Source organism: Lutra lutra, chromosome 4 (assembly GCF_902655055.1).
Source record: "Lutra lutra chromosome 4, mLutLut1.2, whole genome shotgun sequence".
In the NCBI taxonomy this organism is placed as follows: domain Eukaryota; kingdom Metazoa; phylum Chordata; class Mammalia; order Carnivora; family Mustelidae; genus Lutra; species Lutra lutra.
Window position 1 is genome coordinate 88,007,585 of NC_062281.1, and position 24,736 is coordinate 88,032,320.

At 43.0% G+C, this 24,736-nt stretch overlaps 1 protein-coding gene and 1 pseudogene across 1 annotated transcript; one reads left to right on the top strand and one right to left on the bottom strand.

Moving 5' to 3' along the window:
• Window positions 1-1,640: 1,640 nt before the first annotated feature.
• On the bottom strand, window positions 1,641-3,748 carry LOC125097311 (importin subunit alpha-1-like; annotated as a pseudogene).
• Window positions 3,749-6,573: 2,825 nt separating this feature from the next.
• LOC125097312 (cryptic protein-like) lies at window positions 6,574-14,976 on the top strand. Its single transcript, XM_047724892.1, has 7 exons — window positions 6,574-6,596; window positions 6,910-6,962; window positions 7,050-7,220; window positions 9,372-9,422; window positions 9,838-9,865; window positions 10,231-10,289; window positions 14,855-14,976. Exons 1-7 carry the CDS (start codon window positions 6,574-6,576, stop codon window positions 14,974-14,976), a joined length of 507 nt encoding a protein of 168 aa, XP_047580848.1.
• The last annotated feature ends 9,760 nt before the right edge of the window (window positions 14,977-24,736 follow it).

The following is a 24,736-nucleotide window of genomic DNA, read 5'->3' on the forward strand; positions in this document are numbered from 1 at the left end:
TTTTTAGAAAAATCCAAAAATGTGTCAGATCTTTTGGATCCATTACAACCAGAGTGGCATGCAAAGTTGAAGAAGAACTTGAAGTGGAGAGAAGTTTGGGCTGAAAAATGTGGTATAACTAAAAAAGTTATCCTGGAAACCTTTCATCTCTGACTTGGGTTATTTCACTAGGGAGGCTCATTGGATTCTAAACTCACACATCAGTTTCACTACTATCTGCTTTGCCATAATGAAAGCTGCTCATATGGTCCTGAGTTTACTTTTAGGCCAAAGCCCTAAGATGGGCTCCCCAATTCCTTTTGTATGTGCCCCTTTGGCTTCATTACCAGGTAAAGTTACCAAGAGGCTACTAGGATTGGGTCTCTAGCTCTGTCTCTCTCCTGGGCATCAGGCATATTCCACTTAGAAATCACTGGTCTAGGAGAGTCACTGTGCCTCAATTACACTTAATTATGTATCCCACCCTCTATACACCCCCTCTTGGGTTTCTGAGTCAGGTCACTACCCCCCCCCCACCCCAGATACCATCCTTCTCCTACTTGAGCTTGATATCCATAACCTTTCTATTTTCTCTATTATTCAGTAACTCCTTACCATGTGTTCTAATTTCTGTTCCCTTCTAAGACAAACTTTAGCAGCCTTTGGAAAAACATCCACAGACTTGGGGGGGGGGGGGTGGGTGTATTATCAAGTTTATTGCTCCATGCTGCTCTAGAACATTCTAAAGATTGAGAGTTCTTTAGACTCTATATACCAGGGGCTTGGTTCACCTTTTATGTGTGTGACTCATGTTCCTAGAGCTGTGCATGGTGGTCCCTCTGGATATTCCTCACATCCTATTTGAGAACTTGGTGGACTCAGGTCCTCTGTGGTCCGTAGTCTGTGTCCTCATCTCATTGTGCCTTTTCTCTCTTGTCTCTATTAGGTAAATCATAAGAAACAGAAGTTTGCTACCCCAGTGTTATGGTTCTGAGGAACAGGTGAGAAAATTGTGTTTCTCTCTAATATGCTCCTCCTCTGTGTCACACATTTGCTTGTCAGCTCTCATCTCTTTTCATGAGATGGGGCCTTTGCCTTCCTCCCTGTCTCTCATTTCCTGCCCTTCCCCATCACCACCTGTGAATGTCAGCCTCTGACATTTCTTTGCCCAAGTGGTGGCTACTAATTGCTCCCACAGAGCACCATCAGCAGAGTAAACAAAAAGAGAAAGGAAGGTTACCCAGGAAATTTAAAAAGCTGGGTACATCTTCAGAAGAAATATGTACTGCCCATCACCTGGCCCATCCTCAAGGGCCTGCCTCCAGGGAGGCAGGAAGTGTTTTGGGGAATGAGAGAGCAAACCAAGGCTCCCCTTTCCCATGTGGTATCTCAGAGCTTGGCCTGCAGAGTTTTCTCTGAGTTTCTCTATGTTGGTTTGTGCAAACATCAGCAGCCTTTGCAATGGTGATGCCCACTGGCTTTGCTTACCAGACCTTGCTCCTCTGGGAGACTTCTGAGCCAAGTGACCTGCCAGTGCTCCCTCCTAGTGACCATTCTCATCTGCAGAGTGAACTCTGTTGCAGAAGCTGTGCAGTCAGCAGGAGAATAGGTATCTAGGAGTAGCAGAGAAATTTTGCTCATGGATCATTGCTATGGGTCTTCTACTTCCTTTTGGTGACTACTTCCAAATGCCCAATCAATTTCAGCTCTGTCTGTGCAAGAAAGAGAATTTACTTCAATCTCTGAGGCAGGTTATACTCAAAATAGTGACTATGGTGTGTGTCTGCCCAATCACTCTATAATTTAAAACCAACAAGTGATGCTGGCAGTTCTCACTTCAGCCACTCATCAGCTCAGTATGTCTGTGTATCTGCCGTCTTTTTTTTTGGCTAGGATATTTTTCAGTATATTTAACCAAATCTATCTTTCTTTCTTTCTTTTAAAAGAAAAGGGTGGAATTTAATCTTAATTTACAGGACACTGCAAGATAGGAGATTCCACATAGAAATAAGAAACCCACTGAGAGGAGGAGCTTCATATAGTTCATACAGTTTGGAACTGGTCAAGTAGAGCTTTGTTGTAAAAAGTGCTACAATAACAAAACACATTTAAAAAGAGTTCTTAGTAGAGAAACAATAAGACAAATTTCTACCAAACAGAGTACACAACAAACAACTTTCTGCCTCAGCTGTACAATCTTAAAATTAAAGGTCCCAGGAGTTCTATCGTGAACCTGGAACATATACCCTTCAGAGGTAGTTTCTGGCACAACATTCTGATCTTCCTCTTCCTCTACAAAGAAATACTTCTCAATCAAGTTTAATGAAGCTTTGTACACAGACTCATTTTCATGGTTTTGTAGAGCCTCAATTTTGTCCAAATCTCCACATTCTTCAATCATTATACTAAGTTTTTCCATTTCACCTAGTTTCTCAGCAGCCTGAAAGATATTTGAAATGGCATCCAGAATAATTTTGGTATCCTTTTCAGTTAAAACGTTCATCAATAGTTCTATTATGCCACAATGAATGAGGTATACAATCTGTTCAACTGTTCCACCACTTGTATAGTTGGTCATAGCCCAGACAGCTTCCTTTTGTGTCTTAAAGTCTGCCTTAGAGAGAACACCAATGAGTAATGGGACTAATCCATGATTCACAATTTGCTGTATCTGGTCCTGGCGGCCAGGTGTGATGTTTGACATTGTCCACGTGGCTTCCTTCTGAATATTAGTTTTGGGGTTCATTAGCAGGCTGAGAAAAACAGCAAGTGCTCCTGCATCCATTAGAACCTAAGTCTGTTCATCTGTCCAGTGACAATATTTCCTATGGTTCTTAGCACAGGAGTCACAATGGGCAATTCAGTAACTCCTAGAAGCTTCACAAGCTGGGGCACAACTCCTGTTTTCACAACCATTTCAATCCGTTCTTTTGGACCATCAGTAAGGTAGGAAATGGCCCAGCAGGTATCTGCCAAGACTTTTTGATCATCGTGATGCAGGAGACAAATGAAGGTAGGAAAAATCTGCTCAACAGCATCTAACGGGGGGTGCAGGATTCTTGTTGCAGCAAAGGTTTGTCCAAGTAAGTGTCCAAGTAAGGTTACATAATTAATCACATGCTAACGATGACATCAGGAACCGCAAGGAGAGCCAAAAGCAGATCAACTGCACCATACTTGATAACCAAGTCTTGAAAAACTGAACCATCACCTGCAATATTTCCTAGAGCCCATACAGCTTGTTCATTGATGTGGGCATGGGAAGATGCTGAGAAATGAATGCTGGGATAGCACTTCCATCTAACACAGCCTTGGTCTGTTCTGATGTACCAGAAGCAATGTTAGTGAGAGCCCAAGCAGATTCAAACAGAATGGGACTACAATCAGTTCTGCCCAAGAAGGACACAAATTTTGGATTCAAACCCACCCGGATTATATTGTCTATGGGGGGCTGCTTTTCCCTAGAAAGCAGTTTCCTAGCAGCTTGAGTAGCCTGGAACTGGGTTTCCAAATTGTTGCTATTTATGCCTTTGACAATGTCACCAACTCACCAATTTATAGTGTGCTGGTTGTTGTGGTTTTCCTGCAGTGGAGAGGTAGCATCATGGGGAAATTAGCTTACATTTCTCCTTTTCAGCATCTGGTCATCCTTCTTAGCTTTCCTCAGCTCCACATTAACTTCTATTCGATGTCGCCTCATTTCTGTACTGGCTTTCCCCTTGTTCTTAAGACAGGCAGCTGGTGAATTAGCATTCTTGTTGGTGGACATGGTTATGAGACAAAGGGGAAAAGCTACATGGCTGGCTCGGGCTTCCATGAGAGGTAGTCCAGGACACACAGGCTGTGGGTCAGCTGCCCTCAAAACGTGACCACAGATCACCCCAAAGATGGTATCCCAAATTTCCTTTCTTAATAGATGACCCATCTTGACAATGTCTAGCCTGCTTTCTTCAGTGATGATTTTAATGTAGCTCTGAGCTTGTATTGTTGACTTTACTGGTCACAGACATTCCTTCAGAAGTGGTGCCATGCAGCAAGAGATTTGTTCTCAGTGGGCTGCAAGGTTCCACCTAGACACAGAGGGTGGGGTGGTCTTCAATCCTGGGACAGGGTATTCCCATTCCCACACACTTTGTGTTAGCTCAAAGGGAGTCCGAAGTTCTACTGGAGGTCTGGTGGATGGGTTGGCTCCAATCTTATCTGTTTACAACTGATAACAAGAAAGAACCTTCCCCAGAGCCAGGGATCTGCTGCCCCTCACCAGGCTTCCAGCCATTCTCAGGCAGCCCCTTCCAGCTGGACCTTGTTCCCAAGTAAACCTAGGCTCCTCTGCCATGAAATGCAAAACTCCTTTTTACAATACCTGTGGTTAAATGAGAGCAAGGGACAGAAAGCTGAAAAATAACAGCTTTCTCCCAGCTAGGCCATCAGCCCTTTCCCTCCCTGGAGCTGTCTTAAGCAAACAGCCAGAGATGGGACTTTCCATCCCTCTGCCTGGACTCTCAATCCTGTCTTGCCGGCAAGACATTTCCTTTGTTTTTCCTACAGATTCCTTTAAAATGCATATTTTCAGAACCTTATTTGACATAGAAACTATCATGATTTCTGAGATTTGCTTTCAAAGACTCCAAAAGAAAAATGGAGCTGGGTGCAGAATAACTAAGATTGGCAAAGGTTGATACCTAATCTATGAACACCAGTCCAGTGAATCATTATCCTGGATCTTGTATACATTCAAAAGTGTCCATAATACAAAATATAATACAGGACACGATGGGGAGAAATTCGATTTTGGATACTACTCTTAGAACATTAATGTCATCAGAAAGTTTTAGGTTCATTTGATAACATCACATAAACTGAAGTTTTAAAAGTTCTTATTCAAAAAAAATATAGTCCTTTAGATTATGCATGGTTTTACTTTATTTTATTTTTTAAAAGATTTTATTTATTTATTTGATAGAGATCACAAGTAGACAGAGAGGCAGGCAGAGGGGGCAGGGGAAGCAGGCTCCCCACCTAGCAGAGAGCCCAATGTGGGGCTCAATCCCAGGACCCTAAGATCATGACCTGAGCCAAAGGCAGAAGCTTAACCCACTGAGTCACCCACGTACCCCAGCATGGTTTTATTTTAGTGTACAACCCATTTTGCTCAAAGAAGATTCTATTGATTTAGGGTCATATACTTTTATAGATAACTAAACTATGTGGTTAACAAGTAATAACCATCAAGTCTAAAAGTATATTTGTTATGACTGTAGTTACAGATGTTTCCCTGCAGGTGTGAGGGGCCTTCTCCCCCCATAGTTTGCCCAGCCAGGTCTGCTGGTCCTGACATAGTCCTGGAAGCCCACAGAACTAGTCCTTGGGAGACCCACAGCAGGCAGTCTCACCAATTCCCTTTGCTTTATTGCTTTATTTAACAGCTTCTTTAATAAACCTCACATTTAAAGGTTTTAAAATTAAATCAGTATCAAAAACTATTTCATCCTTAAAAGAAGCATGTTATTTCTAAAAAGCTATTTTTATATTAAAATTACAGAAGGATTTGCCCCAGAGTTGCAAAGTACCCTCTTCAGTGATGATAAAAGGGCCCCAGTCCTTATTTTGGCAATCACTCCCTTCTTGGATCCAGAGCTTAACATCAGACAATGACTGGGGCAGTCACCTGTACACTCCGTGGTCTTCATACCCTGAGCACACGGTAGGCTTCTTCTCATAAAATCGGTACATTACATATTGTTTGAAGATCCACCTGCCACAGGGACTTAAACTAAGCCTCTGTTGCCTGTCCTTTTACATGGGGGATAATAAAAACACTGCCTCAGAGGCATGCTGTATTAAATGGGTAATGTATATGATATAGCCACCATTGTGCTGGGCACAGAGAAAAAGTTCTCTCTGTGGAAGGATCCATACAACCTCAGAAAGCAGGGGACGAAATGCCTTCTTTTATATTCCTGCTCCCCAGTCAGTACTTTAGGTACACATGCCTGCTGCCTAGGTCCCACACAATGGCTCCCTTCTCTTGTTGGGCCCTCACAACCATACAAGGGTCGGCAATATAAAATTTGCATTTTCCTGTGAAAACTTGCTCTCATGTTGAGATTTTAATTTTTTTTTTTTCCCCCAGTGAGGGAAAGGCTTATTGCCTTAGCCACCAATGTTTACAGCAGGGGTTGACTACCCTGCTGCTGTCAGCACTGTTAACACTACTGAGGAGAGAATCAGCCCAAGTCTCCAACCTCCACACCACCCCCACCTGGTCTCAGTGAGGGGACAGTCCTGGAGTCTCAGCATGGGCCCTGCCTGTTACAGCAGCTCACTGCCTAATGGACTTCCACAGCAGAACCCGGAGATCTCACTGCTGTTTCTCACAGCCTACAGAAGGAAAGGAAAGATCTGTATCTTCTTTTCTTATTCATCTTATGTCCTAATGCAGTTATTCCAGGACCTGGAGTAAAGATATATTTAAATACAAAACGCCTTAAGACTTTACTTCCATGGAAACTGATCTGCACTCCTTTGGAAATTGATCTTCAAAGTACTGATGAGAGAAGGAGACTTTCACACCAGACGACGTGCCAGTGGGAAATGACCTGGAGACACCCTGTTAGGTAAGGACACACATCATTCAGATCTCAGGGCTGAGAGGGGCATTTAAAAGTGTTCAGAATAAACTGCAGCATATGCACAAATGTTCTTTCTCATTAAGGGACATGCACACTTTTTTGGTCTCAAAATCTTTCTAAGTCACGACGACATTAATTAAGTTACATCTACAAGTTACAGAATGATGGCATAATATTTATTAAATGTTAAACTTGTATATATTTATGTTTATCTATGATTGCTTTACATTGTAAGCATATGGACATTTCTACTTTTACTTTGAATATTTAAACCAATAATTTTCTTTAAACATTCTAGGCTTCTGTTTTTTGTCAGTTTGGCATTACACATCATCCACTTGGGAGACAACAGTAAGAAGCATTTTATTTATAGTCTCTTTTTATTGTACATTTATTTCTTAATCATCATCAGTCTCACATTTTCAATGTTTTTAAAAGATTATCAAAAAAAGAAACATAAAGCTAACAGAGAAGAAATCAACAATGCTACAGCCCAGAAGCTCCAGCAGGAAACGCTCAACTGGATCCTGAATAATTTGGGGGAGGGGAACGGAAGCATGGATGGGTGGCAGCCGCAGGATTCAAGTACCTACTTCAGGGCTTTCTCAGGTAGTAAGTGGCATTGCCCCCCCAAAACTTTTCTGGTCATCTTCATTACTGTCCTCCCAGTTTAGGATCTGAGAGCAACCTGGAATAGATTAAGGATAAAATGAAAAACCCAACAAACCACAATTTATCATCTTCACATGAAGATATACTATAAAGTGAAAAATATGTCCTAGTGAGGTGCTCTTTTGCTGTGAAAACAAGTTTTACTCTTTCACTGGTACAATATTGCATTTACTCAGGTCTCGAGGAGTGTGATTTAAATATATTCAAAACAAAGATTCCAACCCAGGTTAAAAGCAGGCCCTTGCTTGGCTTATTGCAGACTCTCAGGCTCCAGACCCCATGTCTCTCAGAGGCAGGGTGGGGGAGGGGCCTTGTCCCCCTGGTGGGGACCAGAGCTTGGGAGGGGTTTTTGTAGTCATCCCACTGTGGGTGGTCCCCGCCTTGAAGGCCTGTTTTTAATCACTGTCCAGGGAAGTCACCCCCTGACTTTAACATCTGAAAGGAAAGGAGAGAGAAAATCCTATTTGCAGGGGCCAGGGTTTTTCATTGGGTCCTTGAGCTGCTTCCTGACCCTCCAGTACCCCTGGCAGTTTGTTTTTAATCCTTAAATTAACAAGTAGGGTCTACCTGAGCAAACACACTTGGCAGGGAGTAAAATTTTATTGCCTCTCCAGGCAATCTCATGAGGCCCTCTCAGGGGTAGTCTAAGGCAAAGGGACAGGAAGCAGGCAGACTTGAACACCCAGGCCTCCCGCCCACAGGTGTACCCCCAAGGCTCAGCTGCTGCAGGAATGGTGGCACCTGCGTGCTGGGCAGCTTCTGCATATGTCCTGCCCACTTCACTGGCCGTTATTGTGAGCATGATCAGAGGCATAGGTGGGCCTGTGCAGGAGCCTGCCTGCAAGTGGGGCAGGGACATGGGAGGGGATGAGGGGAGAAGAGGGGCTTGACCTTGCAGAGGGGAGTGGGTGTGTGTAGGGGGGCCTTCAGGGTAGCACGTGGGGGAGGGGAGTGGGGTGTGGATGGGAGTGGGTGCAGAGGCCCTGTGGGGCTCGGCATGTCTGGGAGTGGACACCAAGGGTGGAGAGGACAGGCAGGGTGGGGGTTGGGCATGGGTAGTGCACACAAACCAGAAGGGCTGACACTGCCTTTCTGTCTCCTCAGTGAATGCGGCACACTCATGCATGGAGCCTGGACCTTCCATAGCTGCCGCCTTTGCAGGTGTGTCTTCGCAGTCCTACACTGTCTCCCTCAGCAGACGCCAGACAGCTGTGGTAAGTGGACCTATGTCCTGTGCACACAGTCCATACTGGCAGGGATTTCTCCTTTGTAACCCCCAATCCATAGAGATCTAGCTGTTCCAGGTGACACAGAAATGAGAACACAGTTGATTGATCACTTAGGAAAGTCACATTCATTGTGAATCACGTAGCATATTATCACTATTATTTAAAATGATTCCTAAGTTTACTGTGCCCAGGTACTGGGTTTAAATGTGTTTTCCAAACAGTGTCCTTAAGTGTCCTCTCAGTGAGCAGACTCTGGGGAGCACACAAGTTGCTAAACAGAGCCAACCCTGGCAGGGAGGTTACTGACTAAATCTCTAGCTATTTTCCTACACCACACCAACACCATTTCCTCAACTGTGAAGTGAGGAGGGTACTGGAGCAGGACAGGAATAGGCATGGATGGTCTGGTTCTGCCCTTTACAGCCAACCACACAGTCCCAGAGAAGGAAGGTACCTTGTAAGCAAAACTCAGGCCTGCCACACATATTAAGAGCCAGGAGGGTGTGGAGAACACATGGAGTGAACACTCATTTGTGAGAATTCTGAGCAGTGAGCAAACTCAACACAAATATTTCACTCACTGTAAAACTCAGTGAAGAGTGTGAATTTTCTGCATCAGAAAACAAATGTAACACTCTGCTATTAATCTTGGGCAGGGCCAAGGGGCACAGGTAAAGAAGGCACAGCATTTCAATGCCACATGCTGTATCCTCTTCCCTCTTCAGCATGCTCCACATGGACTCCAGTGAATGAAGGCACAGCCCTTCAACCTCTTCATCAGCCATGGGTGCCTTGGTTGTGCAGTGAGCAGTCAAAGCTTCTAAAGCCCCTTTTCTGTTCCTCTGTCCACCTTCTACAGCTCTGGCCAAATCACAGATGTTCAGCACCACTTTCCACCCCTTTGTCCATGGTCAGGACTGCAGTGCAGGGGCACCACCACTGGGGGTGGAGCCCCCAAACCAACCTCCTGCCCCTGCCTTCCTGGTGGGGCCAGTAGTGGAGGAGCACACTTAATGAATGCTCAGCTTCCAAGCCACCTTCCTGCTCCTCCCTTCCTCTTCTGCAACCTTGGGTAAGATGAGCTATCAAGAGATGTTTAATGAATGTACAACCCATCAGCCCCCCTTTCTGCCCCATTCCTTCTCATCCAGCTGTGCATAGTTGTGGGCAGTGCCAGTAGGAAGGGAGAAAGTATAGTACAGTATTGCAAAGTGTTGCAGCTTGTCCTCCTTCTCTCATGCCCACTAGGTTTCCAAAGCCCTTCCTCTCTTTCATTTGCTGGGCTTATGACCCTGATCCACTGGCTGCTCCTTTTGTGCCCCCAGAGAATGGAGGACACAAATTAAGGAACAGGTATTGGAATTGCAAGTGGGACGTGTGTAGTCCTACAGGTGAAGTTATTTCCTACATGCCATTGGTGCTCCCAGCAATAATGTGGGAAGGGGCTAGTTGTGGTCATTTTCAGTCTCCTATGCAAGGCCACTTTGGGTTCAGAAGCAACAGGGCAGGGACTAGATTTCAGATTATCTGCTTACTGTTTTCTATTCTTGGAAACATCCAAGGGTGCAAATGCTGTCTGCCAAGGACAGTGACAATGGCTTCTACATGTGACTTCTGCTCATCATAGTTAAACAAAATAATAATATTTCACAGTAATTTGTCAGGTGTCAAAGGACAGGAACACTTTTGCACTGTTTGACCCACTGATCCTTCCTCAGGGCAGATGACTGGTGGCTTGCTGACAGAGATGATGATGACATGAAGGATGATGATGGCTGTCAGTTATTTCAGGCACTTTATTCACTTTATCCTATTTGAGTCTCTTAAGTCCATGAAATAGGTATTATTATACTTTTTATATTTAAGGAAACCGAGGCTTATAGGAGTTGACTCCAACAGCTTATAAACAAGGTCTGATATTTTTCTCTTAAGAGATTAATCACAAAAAGCTAATTGCTAATTTAGAAATACTTTATAACATTTAATTATTGAAAAATACTACAAATAAACATACCATAGCATATTTGATATAATTAATGTTATTTTATGAATACTGAGAATATTAATTCATATTCATAGATTCATATTAATCTATGAATAAAATTGTTACCATTTATGGACATTGTGAGGACATCCCTGAATTTTGTCAAATACTTTTTTTAGTTGTGATATAATTTGCATATAACATTGTGTTACTTTCAGGTGTGCAACACAAAGATTTGATATTTTTGTATGTTGTGAAATGATCAGCACACTAAGTCTACTTAACATCCATCACCTCATATAGTTATGGTTTTCTTTCTTGTGATGAGAACTTTTAAGATCTACCTGCTTAACAACTTTTTTTTTTTAGATTTTATTTATTTATTTGACAGAGAGAGAGAGAGATCACAAGCAGGCAGAGAGGCACGCAGAGAGAGAGGGGGGAAGCAGGCTCCTGGCTGAGCAGAGACCCCAACGCGGGGCTCAGTCCCAGGACCCTGGGATCATGACCTGAGCCGAAGGCAGAGGCTTTAATGCACTGAGCCACCCAGGCGCCCCTGTTTTAAATCCTTTAATGGGACGTTGTAAGGATTTTTAAAAACATATGGGAGATAGAATGGAAATTTATGTCCATAACATAATGAAAAAGATGTGAATCAAGGATACATGTCGATGGGCAAGTCACCAGTAGATAACAAAACACTACAAAATCATGACCCTCTGGCACTTCCAGGGACCTGAAGACCAAACAACCTCCAAGGGCCCTTCTTGCTCTGATGCTCTGCAGGTATAAGAATGACAGGCTTTCTTAATGCTGAATAGAATGTTCATGTTCAATTCAATGCTGAATTGAATTTTCAAGGGTATATTTTTCCATTCTAATTCAGAAGAACACTAATTCTTCTGTTTTCTCTTGTAAAAGAAGGATAACCTACCCTCTACTCTCACATAGATCTTGAAGGATAAAATTTATGCCAAATCATCTCCTTTGTTGGTGTGAGCTCTTTTATCATTTTTCTCTTCCATGATCTAAAATAGTGTTTTGTGAATAATATTCTCAGTAAATATTGAATGGATGGCCTTTGGCAGTTAGTTCCAAATACATATTCAAAGAAGAAACACCATATAAGCCATTATCTATTATTACATTGCAATCAAAAGAAACCATTTCTAGTATTCTAAAAACAGTATGCTTGAGGCAGGCAACTGTCATTATCTCTACTATTTTCTTCATTTACATTTGTTAATTTTGCATTAAAAAAGACAGTGTAGCATAATAGAAAAAGCATGGGAAAATCCCTCCAAAATCCTTTTCAAATCCCCCCAGATACTTGTTATAATATTTACGATCCTTATGAAGGGTTGAATAACTTGTTTGTGTTTCAGTCTCTGCAAATGCAAAATTAGAGCTGAATATTTACCCCATTGATTTATTAAGATGAGAAGGACTTTACCTGTTATATATGATGCACAAAATAAATTATTATTTTATTATCATCCTCATCAGCAGTGTTCCAGTCAACATACTGAGGTTTAAAAAATTATTTCATAATCTAGCATTTATATGCAAGTTTACTGAAATGTGTTTTCTGGTTTGTGAACAATATCCACTAATTGAGGAGCATTAAGTTTAACAATAATTGGTTAAACAAAACAAAACAAAAAAACACAAGTGTCCAAGTAGCAGGAAGCTTAGTGTCAAAATAGGCCCCAAACTCATTATACCAAGAAGGTGGTTCTTCCCACATATAGCCCCAAAGAATTAAGTATTTCATTAGCCTAAAGAACCAGTTTAGTGTTCTAAAATTTAGAGTCTAAGTACTGACACAGTGAAGTAGCAAATTCAAGTGCCTTCAGGGGTAAACAGGGAATGTGAATGTCAAGTTAGGGTCAGTTCAAACCTAACCTCATGCTTCCAACTCAGTTTTAAAAAATGTATTTCTGTCAAATAAATAAATACAATCTTTAAAAATATATATATATATATTTCTGACACCAACCAACCCAAGAAAATGAAACAAAAATCATAGGGCCAGAACCAGCCTGTAGGCCTATGGGAGAGATGGCTTTTCAGGATCATGGCCCCAGCCAGCTCCAACATGCTGTATGGGAAAGAGAGACCCTTTGTCCTGCTCTCCAGGGACATTCTCCCATGATAGGTGCCATTCCAATGGGTAAGGTTCTCTGGGTGACCTGGCAGGAGAGGTAGTCATCTGACTCCCAGAGGTATCTGTAAATTGGAGAGTTTTAGGAATACTCGTTCCGGACCTCATATTAAAATATGACATTACCTTCATTCAAGGTGGTCTTGAACTTTTTTCCATTTTGATTTCCCACTCCACTTCAGTAAAAATACTTGAGTATGTTCCCCATTCAGTGGTGGTGAGACAGTTGCCATGCAGAGCATGTGCAAACTTGATTTTACTTATATCTTCTTTTTCACATAGGCATAGGACTAACACACATGATAAAAATCTTTGCTATGCCTGACCAAGTCTAAAAAAGGCCTTTTGATAAGAATACAATAAAAATCCTAGTTTATAGTAAGTTATACACTGGTAGCAGTTTCCTTTTCAATATGAAGTGAGTTAATGGTCATAGAACAATTGATTCAGTAGATTCTAATCAGTACAGCAAAATACTGTAAGGCTTAGTTTTAAATTTTCCTAAATGTAGAGTGGAAGAATATTTTCTCCCTAAGCTTAGTGAGTAATCTGGGGCTTCCTGAGAGGGACACCATGTGGTACTCATAGCCCCACTTTGCGAACCCCTGCTGACTGAGCTGACTTGGTCTAATCAAATTCCCAAAGCTGACTAAAACAATAGCCTTTGAGCTTATATATAATAAATGACTGTCAAAAAGGGCCTTAATCTTTTCTACCAGGCAGCCTGCTTCATTCTACCGGGGAGAGTAAAAACTGAAGCTCAGTATGGACAGACCCCTTTCTCATCTGAATAGCTTCTTACACGCAGATCACCTGTCTTAGCATCAGCTTTTCTGGAGCCTTCCCTGGGTCCAGATGTTAGATTTCCTGTTTTGTGAGGTTTTCGTACACTGGAACAACCCTTTCCCAGAGTGGGGTAGTATAGGGAAGTGGTACCCAGGCCTAGAGTGGGCCACACCTCAGTCCTATCCTGAATCTAGCCTGTTAGATGGCCCCACCATAGACCACCTGTGAACAGGTGAAGAGTGGGTACCTGTTTCCATTGCTTGTCATCATTATCTGTTAACTTCCATTGTGTCATGCTCACCATAGGTTCTCACATTCAGAGAGCAACTCCTGGAGGGCTTGTAGGGGACAGGACAAGGCAGGCCTGTCTGAGGTCTGGTGGTGGGGTGAAAGGGGAAGAACACCAGGTGGGCCTCTGCCAAGCAGTCTGGGTAGAAGTTCCTGTAGTTAGGCCCTTCCTCATCTGCATGCTTACCTGCCCAGTCAACCATACATAGGCCCAGATTGGCCTGTGAGAATGCTTTAGTGCAGTTGGCACCCCTGCCTGCCCATGGTCAGCTTCACATCATAATCATTCATAATCACTCAGCATGGATTTTAGCTAAGACCCCTGCTGGGTCCCACTGCTCCTAGGACTCCCACCCAACACCTTTGAGGTGGGGTCCCACCCACACAGAAAGCCAGACTCACTTCTTCAGGCTAAGAGAAGCCACACTGTGACAGCCAGGAAGGTGAGCACCTTGGGGTGTGACACCAGTCCCCAGATTGCTGGGGAGCTGTTCATTTTTGTAACTTCCTCTGTGGGAAGAGTAGCCATTGCTTTTAGAATGGGTGCTTTCTCCTGTTTAATAAGCGGTACCTAGCCAAGGGGATGGTGTTAGGACTCATTTGGAGAAGAGTTGGACCTTCTTTGCAACACAGGGATGCAAGCTATTTTATTTTATTGTATTTCAAATCACACCTCTTTGCCCCTAATTGCTAAATGACCTGATGTGAAATTCTCTGAAAGATCACCTTTGGTCAGCACATAGGCTAAATGAGAAGAGCTGAAGAGTTGTTTGTTAAGCTCTAAAAATGTAAATTCTCTTTCAGCTCTCTAAGTCCCACAGAAATCCCCTTGTTTCTGTTTGCAAGGTAAGGACTAGGAAAGCTCCAGGAAGGTGCTTCTTCCTTGAACTGGGCCTCCTACAGTGGGGCTTCCTTCCTATGCCAGGTGAGCCAACTGTTGCCTCAGGCCTGACCTCAAAACCCTCTAGCCCTGCAGCAGAGCCCCAGCAGCAAAGGCTGGTGAGGAACCTCAGACAGAATAGGGCCTGTATCAGAGCAGGTGGAGACAGCTCTATTTCAGTTTCTTAAAACCAGCATGTGACAGTGTCTCTCCCACCCTCTGGATTTTTTTTTTTTTCAGACCTGGAAGAGTTTCTTGCTGCGCGCTCAAATGGACAGAGCACACACCGCGTGCTGAATGTTCTCGTCCTTCTTCTGTGCTCACTCTTACAAAGGCTCCTTAGGGAAGGGAGAGATGGCTGACTAGACCCTAGGGGGCCTACCCCACAGTTCCACACTGGCAGAACCTTGGCCTCCCCAGTGCAGCTTGAGCAAGCTTGGTCCTCTGTGGGAAAGCTGGGACTTGTGCAGCCTCTCAGTTTCTATGTTGTAGGTAATAGATTCGTTTTATCTCCTATCAACTGAAGCATTAGATGAATATATTCATTGTTTAATAAATATTTTCATGAAAGAGACTGTCTCATTTCCCTAAGCCTTATTTCCAGGTCTATGACTTAGACACCATGAGTAAACACTTGAGCTGGGGCCTATTCAACCCTAAATGCTCTCTGATGATTTCAGAGTGAACTGAGCACACTGCCCCTCCCAGATGACAACTCTTCCTCGAGTCCCCCTTCATTCTCCACCCCCACCTCCCCAGCACGGAGATGTGCCATGGACGTGACAACACTTCACATCATGCATTTGTTCACTATTCATCTCCCCCACTACTCCGTACATCCTTGGGAGGTAGACACAGCACCATATGGGCTGTGCTCTGGGTCAGTCAAGGAGCTAAAGCTTAAAAAATGCTTCATTGAGAAGGAAGACAAGACAGGGGAGGGACAGTGGGAAGGAGGGATCTAAGACTTGAGCTCCTTTTCTGTAGCTTCCTCTACTAGCCAGGGCTCTTGTGATCCACTTTTCAGGGTGATTAGCACTTACTGGGATTATCACCATCTCCTTAGAAGGGGAAGATTCTACACAGCCGAACCCATTCTAAAGACAAGGGAGAGGGAGAATTCAGCCAGAAGAGGCTACAGCCTCAGGCTCTAGGCTAGCCCTCCTCTCTTGGAGTCATCTCCTAGCCAGCCAGGCAAGCACAGCTTATATGCCCTGGGCCAGCCACTAAAACTTGTTACAGACTCAAACTTGCCCATGCCCACGATGCACCTTGATCTTTGTTCCCAAAGCTGCCTTGCTCTGTTGAACCTAGGAATGTTACATATATGTAGTGATTGGGGAAGGAGGTGAGTACATGAGAAGAGGCTCATGGGATTCATGAAGCCTTGAAACAACCCAAAGGTGTGTATTCTTTCAAACAGTGAGGTGCCATCCAGGATCTGGTATGATGGGATGAATCAGATAATTTCAAGATAGATGTTACCATCTGATCGCTATCAGGTACTATAATCAATGGGCAAACAAGGAATAGGGAGTGGAAAAAGCAGGGATAATGATTAACATACATGGGGCTGCGAGAAGCATAAGCCATAAGTAAGGATATAACAAAAAACAACATGAAGCTAGGTTAGTAACGTAACTCATATAACTATAGTACTGCTTATGCTTTCAAGACAGGTCCAGGAAGCAAGCATTCAGCCTCAATCTGAACCCCAATCTGAAATCTGAAATCAATCTGAATTTGCAAAAAATAAAGGGACTAAAGGGCCCATCTTCCAGTCAATGGCACAGTGATTGGGTGTTAGGGGTTTCTAAGCTGGATCTGTCAATGATATTAGCTCTCTGATAATTAATCAGCCCTGTTTAGACAGTTACCACAGCTAGAGATCAGAGGAGTGAAAACAAGAAGAATATTATAAATTATTCAGGTGAACAAATAAGAATAAAATGGGAGTGATAAAGGACTCTGGAATAGATAATATAGCCTGAATTAATGTATTAATTGATCAAAATATTGATATTTTATAAGGCTTATAGAATTTCATTTAAAATGTTCACAGCTGAACTCAATGGAAAGGCCATCCTACAACATCATATTGTCCATGTGATGATGTAATGCTGCATGTACTGGAGTGCTTTTGGGGACAGAAAAGTGCCCTGTCCCCAGACAGTTGCCACAGTGCTCTACTGTCAACTGCTGCACTGGAGGGTGGTTTTTTGACTCCACCTACATAATAGAACATTACACATCTAGGTGAATTGAGTTCTTGCTGTGAGCACTGATATGGGAAGTCATGCTGAATTAACCAGGCTGCTACTTCAGTGCTATCCATAGCACACACATATGGAAGTATGTATACCTATTCATCCATTGACAGATACTTAGATTGTTTCCATTTCTTGGCCATTGTGAATAATGCTGCAATGACTAGGGGATTGCAGTTATCTCTTCAAGACACTTTTTTTCCCCTTCACATATATATCCAGAAGTGGAACTGCTAGATCATAAGGTAGTTTCACTTTTAATTTTTTGAGGAACTTCATCCTGTTTTCCATGATAGTTGTACCAACAGTGTACAAGTATTCCACTTTTTTCACATCCCTATAAATACTTACTATTTCTTGTCTTTGGCATAATAGTCATTCTAACAGGTTGGATATGTCATTGTGGTTTTGATTTACATTTCCCTGATGATTAGTGATATTGAGTCCCTCTATTCATATACCTGTGGATCATTTGTATGTCTTCTTGGGGAAAAAGTCAGGGCAGGTCAGTAAATGGTTGATTTGGACTATGGTTCCTGAAAAAGTAATTACTAACATTTTGAGGCATTAATATTTTTATGTAATTGTGATTTTTTTTTTTTTGAAGAGGATTTTTTTTATTCATTTGACAGAGAGAGATCACAAGTAGGCAGAGAGGCAGGCAGAGAGAAGGGGAAGCAGGCTCCCGCTGAGCAGAGAGCCCGATGCGGGGCTCGATCCCAGGACTCCGGGATCATGACCTGAGCCGAAGGTAGAGGCTTTAACCCACTGAGTCACCCAGGCACCCCGGTAATTGTGATTTTTGATAGCAAAGTTGTCTTTAAATGGTTTCCAGTACATTCTGAGCAGTACCTTTTATTGCAGCTCAATTATTCTAGAAACAAACAAGTGATGAACTTTGAAAGCTTATCCTCAGAACCTGATGAATAAGTTTATAGTATGTGTAGAAAATTTACAAAATGCTTTTTATACTTTTTACTCTTATAGCAACAGGAAATATGCTGAAAAACATAGGCAGATAAAAAGATACATTGTCTTACTTCCAATGGCTATACTTAGGAAATTGAACTGAGAAGACTCTCCCACATTTGAGAAGTTATAATTGTGATTAAAAGGAAAAGCAAAATGTGTTCCTTATTAGTATGAATATGTAAGATATAAACATCCATTTACCTTTTAAGTAGAAAATTGTATCCTTCTAATAGAAAAACCCTGATTATAAATAAGAAAACCAAATTAACTATTTTATCTATCATCAATCTATCATCATCTATCATTTACCTATCATTGATCTATCTTGTATCTACTGCCCTCCCATTCTCCCTAAGAAACCTTTTCCTACCTAACTCAGAAAAGAACATAAATTAACATCTAATAATTGTGGAAAGTAAGTCACCAGCTTCTTCTGTGGTGCATGAGAATTTGAGGATAAAAGGTATTTTCCCTATGAATAGCTCCCCAGATGTCTAGAGAGATCATTAAAAAGCAGACACTTCCTAGGACATGAAAGAGGATCCTGGGCTCATGGTTGGAAACTTCACATAAATGTGTCACATATCTTATCTCCATCCTGCCATTGAGGAAAGCACACATAGATAGCCTTTCTAGGCCAGGATCTCAGAGCTGCTCCATTCCAGGATGATCCTTTTCACAGCCCTGGTCTTGCTCACTTTGACAGCTGATGAAGTGACCTCCTTAGGAGACAGAAATTACAAGCTTTCTCCTTGGTGGATTGTTGATAGGAGTTACTCTTTCCTTGCCAGCTTTCCTTCCCAATTAGTCTACGCTGGCATATCCTAGAAAAGTAGGAGCTGTTATCACAAGGCCATGTGAGATCTTGCGAAGGAAGCCACTTGAGGACACTGAGAAAAGGAATAGGAAAAGCGCCAGGGATTGATACAAGTCACAGGGTTTCAATTTTCTGAACTTTCAGAGCTTTAAACCCACTTCTGCATTAGAGTTTACTTCAGAGTCAAAGCAAATGATTGCAGGGCCAGGAGCACTTTTGTAACTTTCAGCCACATCACAAACCCTCCACCCCAACCAGGAGGCAATTACTTTTTGGTTAGGAGTATTAAAAGGAGCTCTGAGTGTATATTCAATGTTTGAGGCCTGCAAAAGCCACTCCGGCAGAAATAGCTTTATATCACACAGGTAATAGATCCTGTGCCTGACCTTTCTATTGAACTTATCTTAGAATCTTTAAAATTAAGTTGTAGAAGCTTTATTTACACAGGCCTTTATCATTTCACCTGGACTGTCTATTCTTGGAAAGGAAAACAAGGAGCCCTGTCTCCTCCAGTTAGAACTGCTGGACCCTCCACTGATCTGACCAGCAGCTGGATCCCAACTAGACATTATGAAATTTGTAGCCTCAGAGATTGTTGAGGCCCCAGCAGCTGAATCCTGGCAAGCTGAATGGGAACATGCCTAGAAATGTCTGCAGCACTTCCACTGGTGTTTACGTACTGGCATGCAAGTAAATGTTCCGTAACTAGTTCTCCAGAAAGAACTCAATCTATAAAAAAATATGTATTGTTACCTATAATGTTTACTTTATATATTTACAAATATGTTATTATAAGTGGACATATCTACCAGTTTATTATGAGAAAGGTAGATACAGTTTGTTATATATAGATAGCTCAGAATTTATACATCATAATAAAAACAACATATATAATACTCTGTTGTAAGTTCCATGTAGCCAATAAGCTCTTGTTGAGATTTTACCAAATTTTGCATTTGAATGCAACCTATGATTGTGATTCAACCACTTGACAAATGGGGCTGAATCCTAATTCACTCTTTCTCCAACAAATTTATTGTCATTACTTCTGACATGTGATCTACTATGGAACTATTTCTAATGCTCATACAAATGATGTTAATGACCTGAAACCTCTTTGAACTTTGGTACTACATGTGTGAGAACTTCACTGCTTGTTGACATGAGTGACTTCTTTGCTGTTTTAAAATGTACCTGGGACTTGTTTTCATCAAGTAGGGTAAGACACACAGACACAGAAAAGACTGTCATGAAGGAAGAAGTTAATGTTGCAGATCCCTAGAAATAGGAGGCATGAGAAACCACACAGAGCCATATGGGGAAGCACTGGGCTCATTCAGGAGACAGGGGTACAAGGGAAAGTATAGGCAAAAGCCTTACATGTGGTTTCCTTAGGAAGGAATGGGCAAGACATGGTAAGAAGTCTTAGGATTGGCTAGTTTGAAGAATTCCAGCAGACTCTGGGGTGTAGAGGCTGTCCTGGTACAGTTTCCTGGTACATTTTTCCCTTGCCCCCTCTGCTTCCAAACCGACCCTGTGCTTTGCCATGTGGCCTGGTGTGCCCTGTCCTCTTGAGATCCATGAGGATAACAAACTATCTTTGCAATGGCCTCACCATACCTAAATAATAATAGAAGCTACATTTGAAGACATTAGGGAAGAGCTCTTCATACATTAGAACCATAACGACTAAAGAACCGCTTAAGCATTGGCACAGGGTCATCACAGTGAAAGCTCCTATAAATACTGGTATGACAAAATTTTTTTAAAAGATTTTATTTATTTATTTGACAGAGATCACAAGTAGACAGGCAGTGGGCGGGGTGGGGTGGGTAGCAGGCTCCCTGCTGATCAGAGAGCCTGATGTAGGGCTCCATCCCAGGACCTTGGGATCATGACCTGAGCTGAAGACAAAGGCTTTACCCACTGAGCCACCCAGGCACCCTGATATGACAAATTTTTAACTCATGTTGACTGAACTTCCCCAAAGGCCAGTCCTGCAGGTAACGCCCAGAGGTCAAGACAAGGATTGTTAGTAATGAACATCCATTTGGACCCCATGCATTCTCTCAAGGGAAGCCTGGTGCTGCTTGGGCCTCTGGAGTTTATTGTACATGAAGGGGCACCTCAATAAAGCTGGGGGGGAAATGTTATCACCATTGAAGAACATGTTCACAAGGTTGTAAATGAACAAAAACTATACTTAAGAATCTCTGTTACTGAGTTAGTAGCAACTTCATCTAATAATAAATGATGAGGAGCAGGAGGCTGGCTGAAGACAAAGCAAAAGCTGGCACCTTGCACCCCCTCTCCATCCACTCCCCCTCGGTAATATGTGTAGGATTCCTCAGGCACCCCTGACTGCCATAAACGATAAACAAATAGCTAACTTGCAATCCTGCAAGACTGGAGTCTCCCTTGCTTTATAAATGTCCTAGAGATCTACAAACAAAGAAGTTACCTTATCAATAGCACAAATTTCCAGAGGCAAATAACTCAGTTCCTCAAGCCCTAATGTCTCCCTCCCCACCATAAAGGAAACTGAAGGAGGCTGAGATAGAAGGTAATGTAAATATAGTTAAATCTCTTCTAAACCTAAATCTCACTAACAAAGACGATTGATAGCAGGATTGTGACACCCCACCAAGAATCTCCCAACTATCTTGATGTTAATGGCTGGCCTAAAGACAACATTGATCAAGCCACAAGGGCAAGGCCTCCAGTATCCTGGCACCTTGTAGGCCTTCTTTAGCATATGAAAACTCTGTTGAAAGCTCCCTTCCCCTCCCCGTCCCCCAACCCCAATCGCAAGGTACATAACCTGCCATCTCTCAAAACCCGGGGGCAGCCGCTCTTCCTGCCCACGGGTCCTGTCCCCATGCTTTAATAAACCACCATTTTGCACCAAAGATTTCTCAAGATTTCTTTCTTGGTCATCGGCACTGGACCTCAGCCCGCCGAACCTCACCTAGGTTCTAGAACTTCATCAATAAACCTCACCTCTGAGCAGGCTTTTAGATTTCCCTCATGACATTTGATAAAGCATGAGAAAAGAAAAGACACCATCATGGTCTTTGTGTGCTGTGTAAGGGAACAGAGGCTTGGGGACTAAGTAGACACATGGCCAGCATATGAGAAATGGGACACTGAAATTTTGGTGCCTTGATTCCAAAGCCCATGCACTTTCTCTCACATCACTACTGCCTGGAAGGCAATGTAAATGTCTGCTATGAGTTTGGCATCAACTGTGACTTCAGTCCTTGCTCTAGAGCCTCTGGTGGGGTGGGGGGTGCTTGCCAGACCCACGACTTCAGCAAACCAGTTCTTGCTCAGCACTCAAGTACTTTTAGCATCCCACACTGATGCTTCACTGTTTCCCCTTCCCTCCCTCACAAACTCTTTTGATGACAGGCAGTTTCAAACTTAATCCTCCCACAGTCTTCTGGAGCAGGGCTCCTTCCTATGGCAGTCAGGCCCTGGGGCAGCCACATTGCACACCCAGCTCAGGTAGGACTCTGAGAAAGGAGGAGCCTTCAGGCAGAAATTCACTCCAAATTCCCCCAATTGGGATTTAACATTTCACCTCAGATAATGTTGCCAAAAGTGGAAATGCCATTCCCTTTTGGAAAATCTGTCTTCCTCATGAGGGGGAAACCATGGGCCAACCATGGTTTCCATGTGATAAGTAAAAGACACTATACTATAAAAAAGGCAGCAAAACATGTTTTTCAGAGACTGATCATTAAGGTGGGCCCCTGTCTTCCTTCTGAAGAGGAGGAAAGAATAGGCTGTATGTTGCAAGGTGGAGTGAGGGAAGCTCAGTGATGGGTGAGGAAAGACACCACTTAGGTTCCTATCAAACTGACCAGTTAAAATAGGCTCTTGTTATCTTGTGTGGACCTTTGGAAGGAAACAAACCTTGGTCATCATTTTAAGTAAATATAAATATAAAATGAGACAAAATATGTCTGAATTTTTGTTTTCAATCATGTATAGGTATGAAATATGTTGCATTTAAAATGGACTTCATTTGCCCTGTCATTGTCAATATTTTCCTTCACAAAACCAAATCTGAGACTGCTGAATTGAAAAATGTCACTTAGTCACTCCAGAAACTCCTAGAAATCCATAATCTCCAGATTATCATTTCCATGCCATCAACAGGGAGGGTCTGAAGATCAAGAGAGCTACCTGGCAAGCTCCATGGTGAATGCAGCACTCAGAGCCTAGGGCTGGACCTTATGAGGAAAAAGATTTCTGAGGGCAGAAGGAAGACACTTGGCACAGGGTCTAAGGTTTCAAGATCAGAGGAATTGGTAGAGCATCATCACCTGAGCCAGCCATGGCTGGCTGACCATCCCTTCACCAATATTTGTGCTGCTCTGAGTAGGGATGAGGCAAGATATCTTGCTGTAGCTGGCATGAGCACCATGCAAGACTGCCATAGAGTTTCCTTCTGTTTTCTTGTCTTCTCCAACTACCTGTGTGACTTTCTTCCATGACTTTAGCAATTTCACCAACAGAAGTTGGTGAGAAGGCAGATAAATGAAGTCAGATCTCCAAAGATTGGCCCAGAAATACATTCACACTGAAGAGCAATTTCAAGGGCTAGGGCCGCTACAATGGGATGTTCTAGTATAGTGGAAGTGGAGAGGGCACGGGCTTCAGTACAGCACAAACAGAGATGGGAGTAGAGCCTAGAGCTTAGGTTTTCCTTGCTGCTCCCTTTATGGCCTGGAGGACATCTGTTGGAGTTTCTCTAGTAGGATTTTGGAATTTTCAGGCCCAGACTACCTCCCCCTGTCTGTCTCCCCACTCACAGCTAACATCCTGCAACCTCCCCCCCCCCCACTCCTGGGTGGGACATGTGTGACATTCTTCTAGGAATCTTCCAACTATCTTTATGTTAATACCTTGCTAAGAAGGGAAAAACTACCTTAACTTGACAATGGCAAGGCCTCTGGTATCCCCGTATCTTGTGGGTCTTCTTTAGGAAATGAAAGTTCTTTTGAAACCTCCCTTTTTCCTTACCTCCCCCAACCCTAGTATATAATCAGCCACCCTGCCCAACCCCAGGTCAGCAACTCTTTCTGCCCATGGGTCCTGTCCCCGTGCTTTAATAAAATTACATTTTTGCACCAGAGACATCTTAAGGATTCTTTCTTGGCCATCAGCTCTGGACCTCACTTATATTTTAAAACTTCATCATTTGGTTCCCAAATGTGGGGCTTTGAGTCTTTACATCTGGACTCTGAGGTTTGGTCCAAAATTGGTGAGTACCTTGGACTTTGCTCTCCTCTTCCTTTATTCTCATTTCATGAGGGTTTTTCAAGGAGTACGGTCTTATTGGAACACTTTCATGTCGATTGCTCAGGCTGTAATCCTCTAGCCCATGGCTACTGTACAGGGAGGAAAAGGTCTGCCTTTTGGCTGAAAGTTAGTACCCTGGCTGGAATGGTAATAAGACCCAGAAATTTGATGCCCTCTCTCTATTCCTGTTCTTATACAAAGTAATCTGTCTTGGGCATGTGACAGCCGCCTGTCACCAGGATGTCTGCCAATCTTAAGACTCCCATGTGAGGTTTCCTCATGATTGATCTAATGTGGTCCCCTCCACATCTTCAGCTAGCCATTCTGGCTGTGGGGCCTCCACAGGGAGCCAGCCAAAACCAGAACCCGATTGAATTAGAACCCAGTGGGGGACCATTTCCTAGGGAAGTTGGCTGTAAGGACCATAATGGTTTAGACCATGACAGATTTCAATCTTTACTGTTTCCTTCCGGTGTCCTCTACCAACTCCTTAAAACTACAAAATGGGGTAATTCACCCTTGCAAAACTTTTCTAGTATTTTCCATGGGTTAAAAGTTACAGGGCAATAACAACTTCCAGAGTGTAGGGCCGCATAGTATCTTCTTAGTCCATTCACCAGGCACCCATCTGTAGCTTGTGGTATGACGGGAAAGGGGAGGGAGTGATGCTGGGACCCCCTCCAGGGCATTTTACAGCAGGAATGCCTTCACAGGAAGGCAGGATGGTGATCAATAGTGATTTTTGTTGAGGAATGC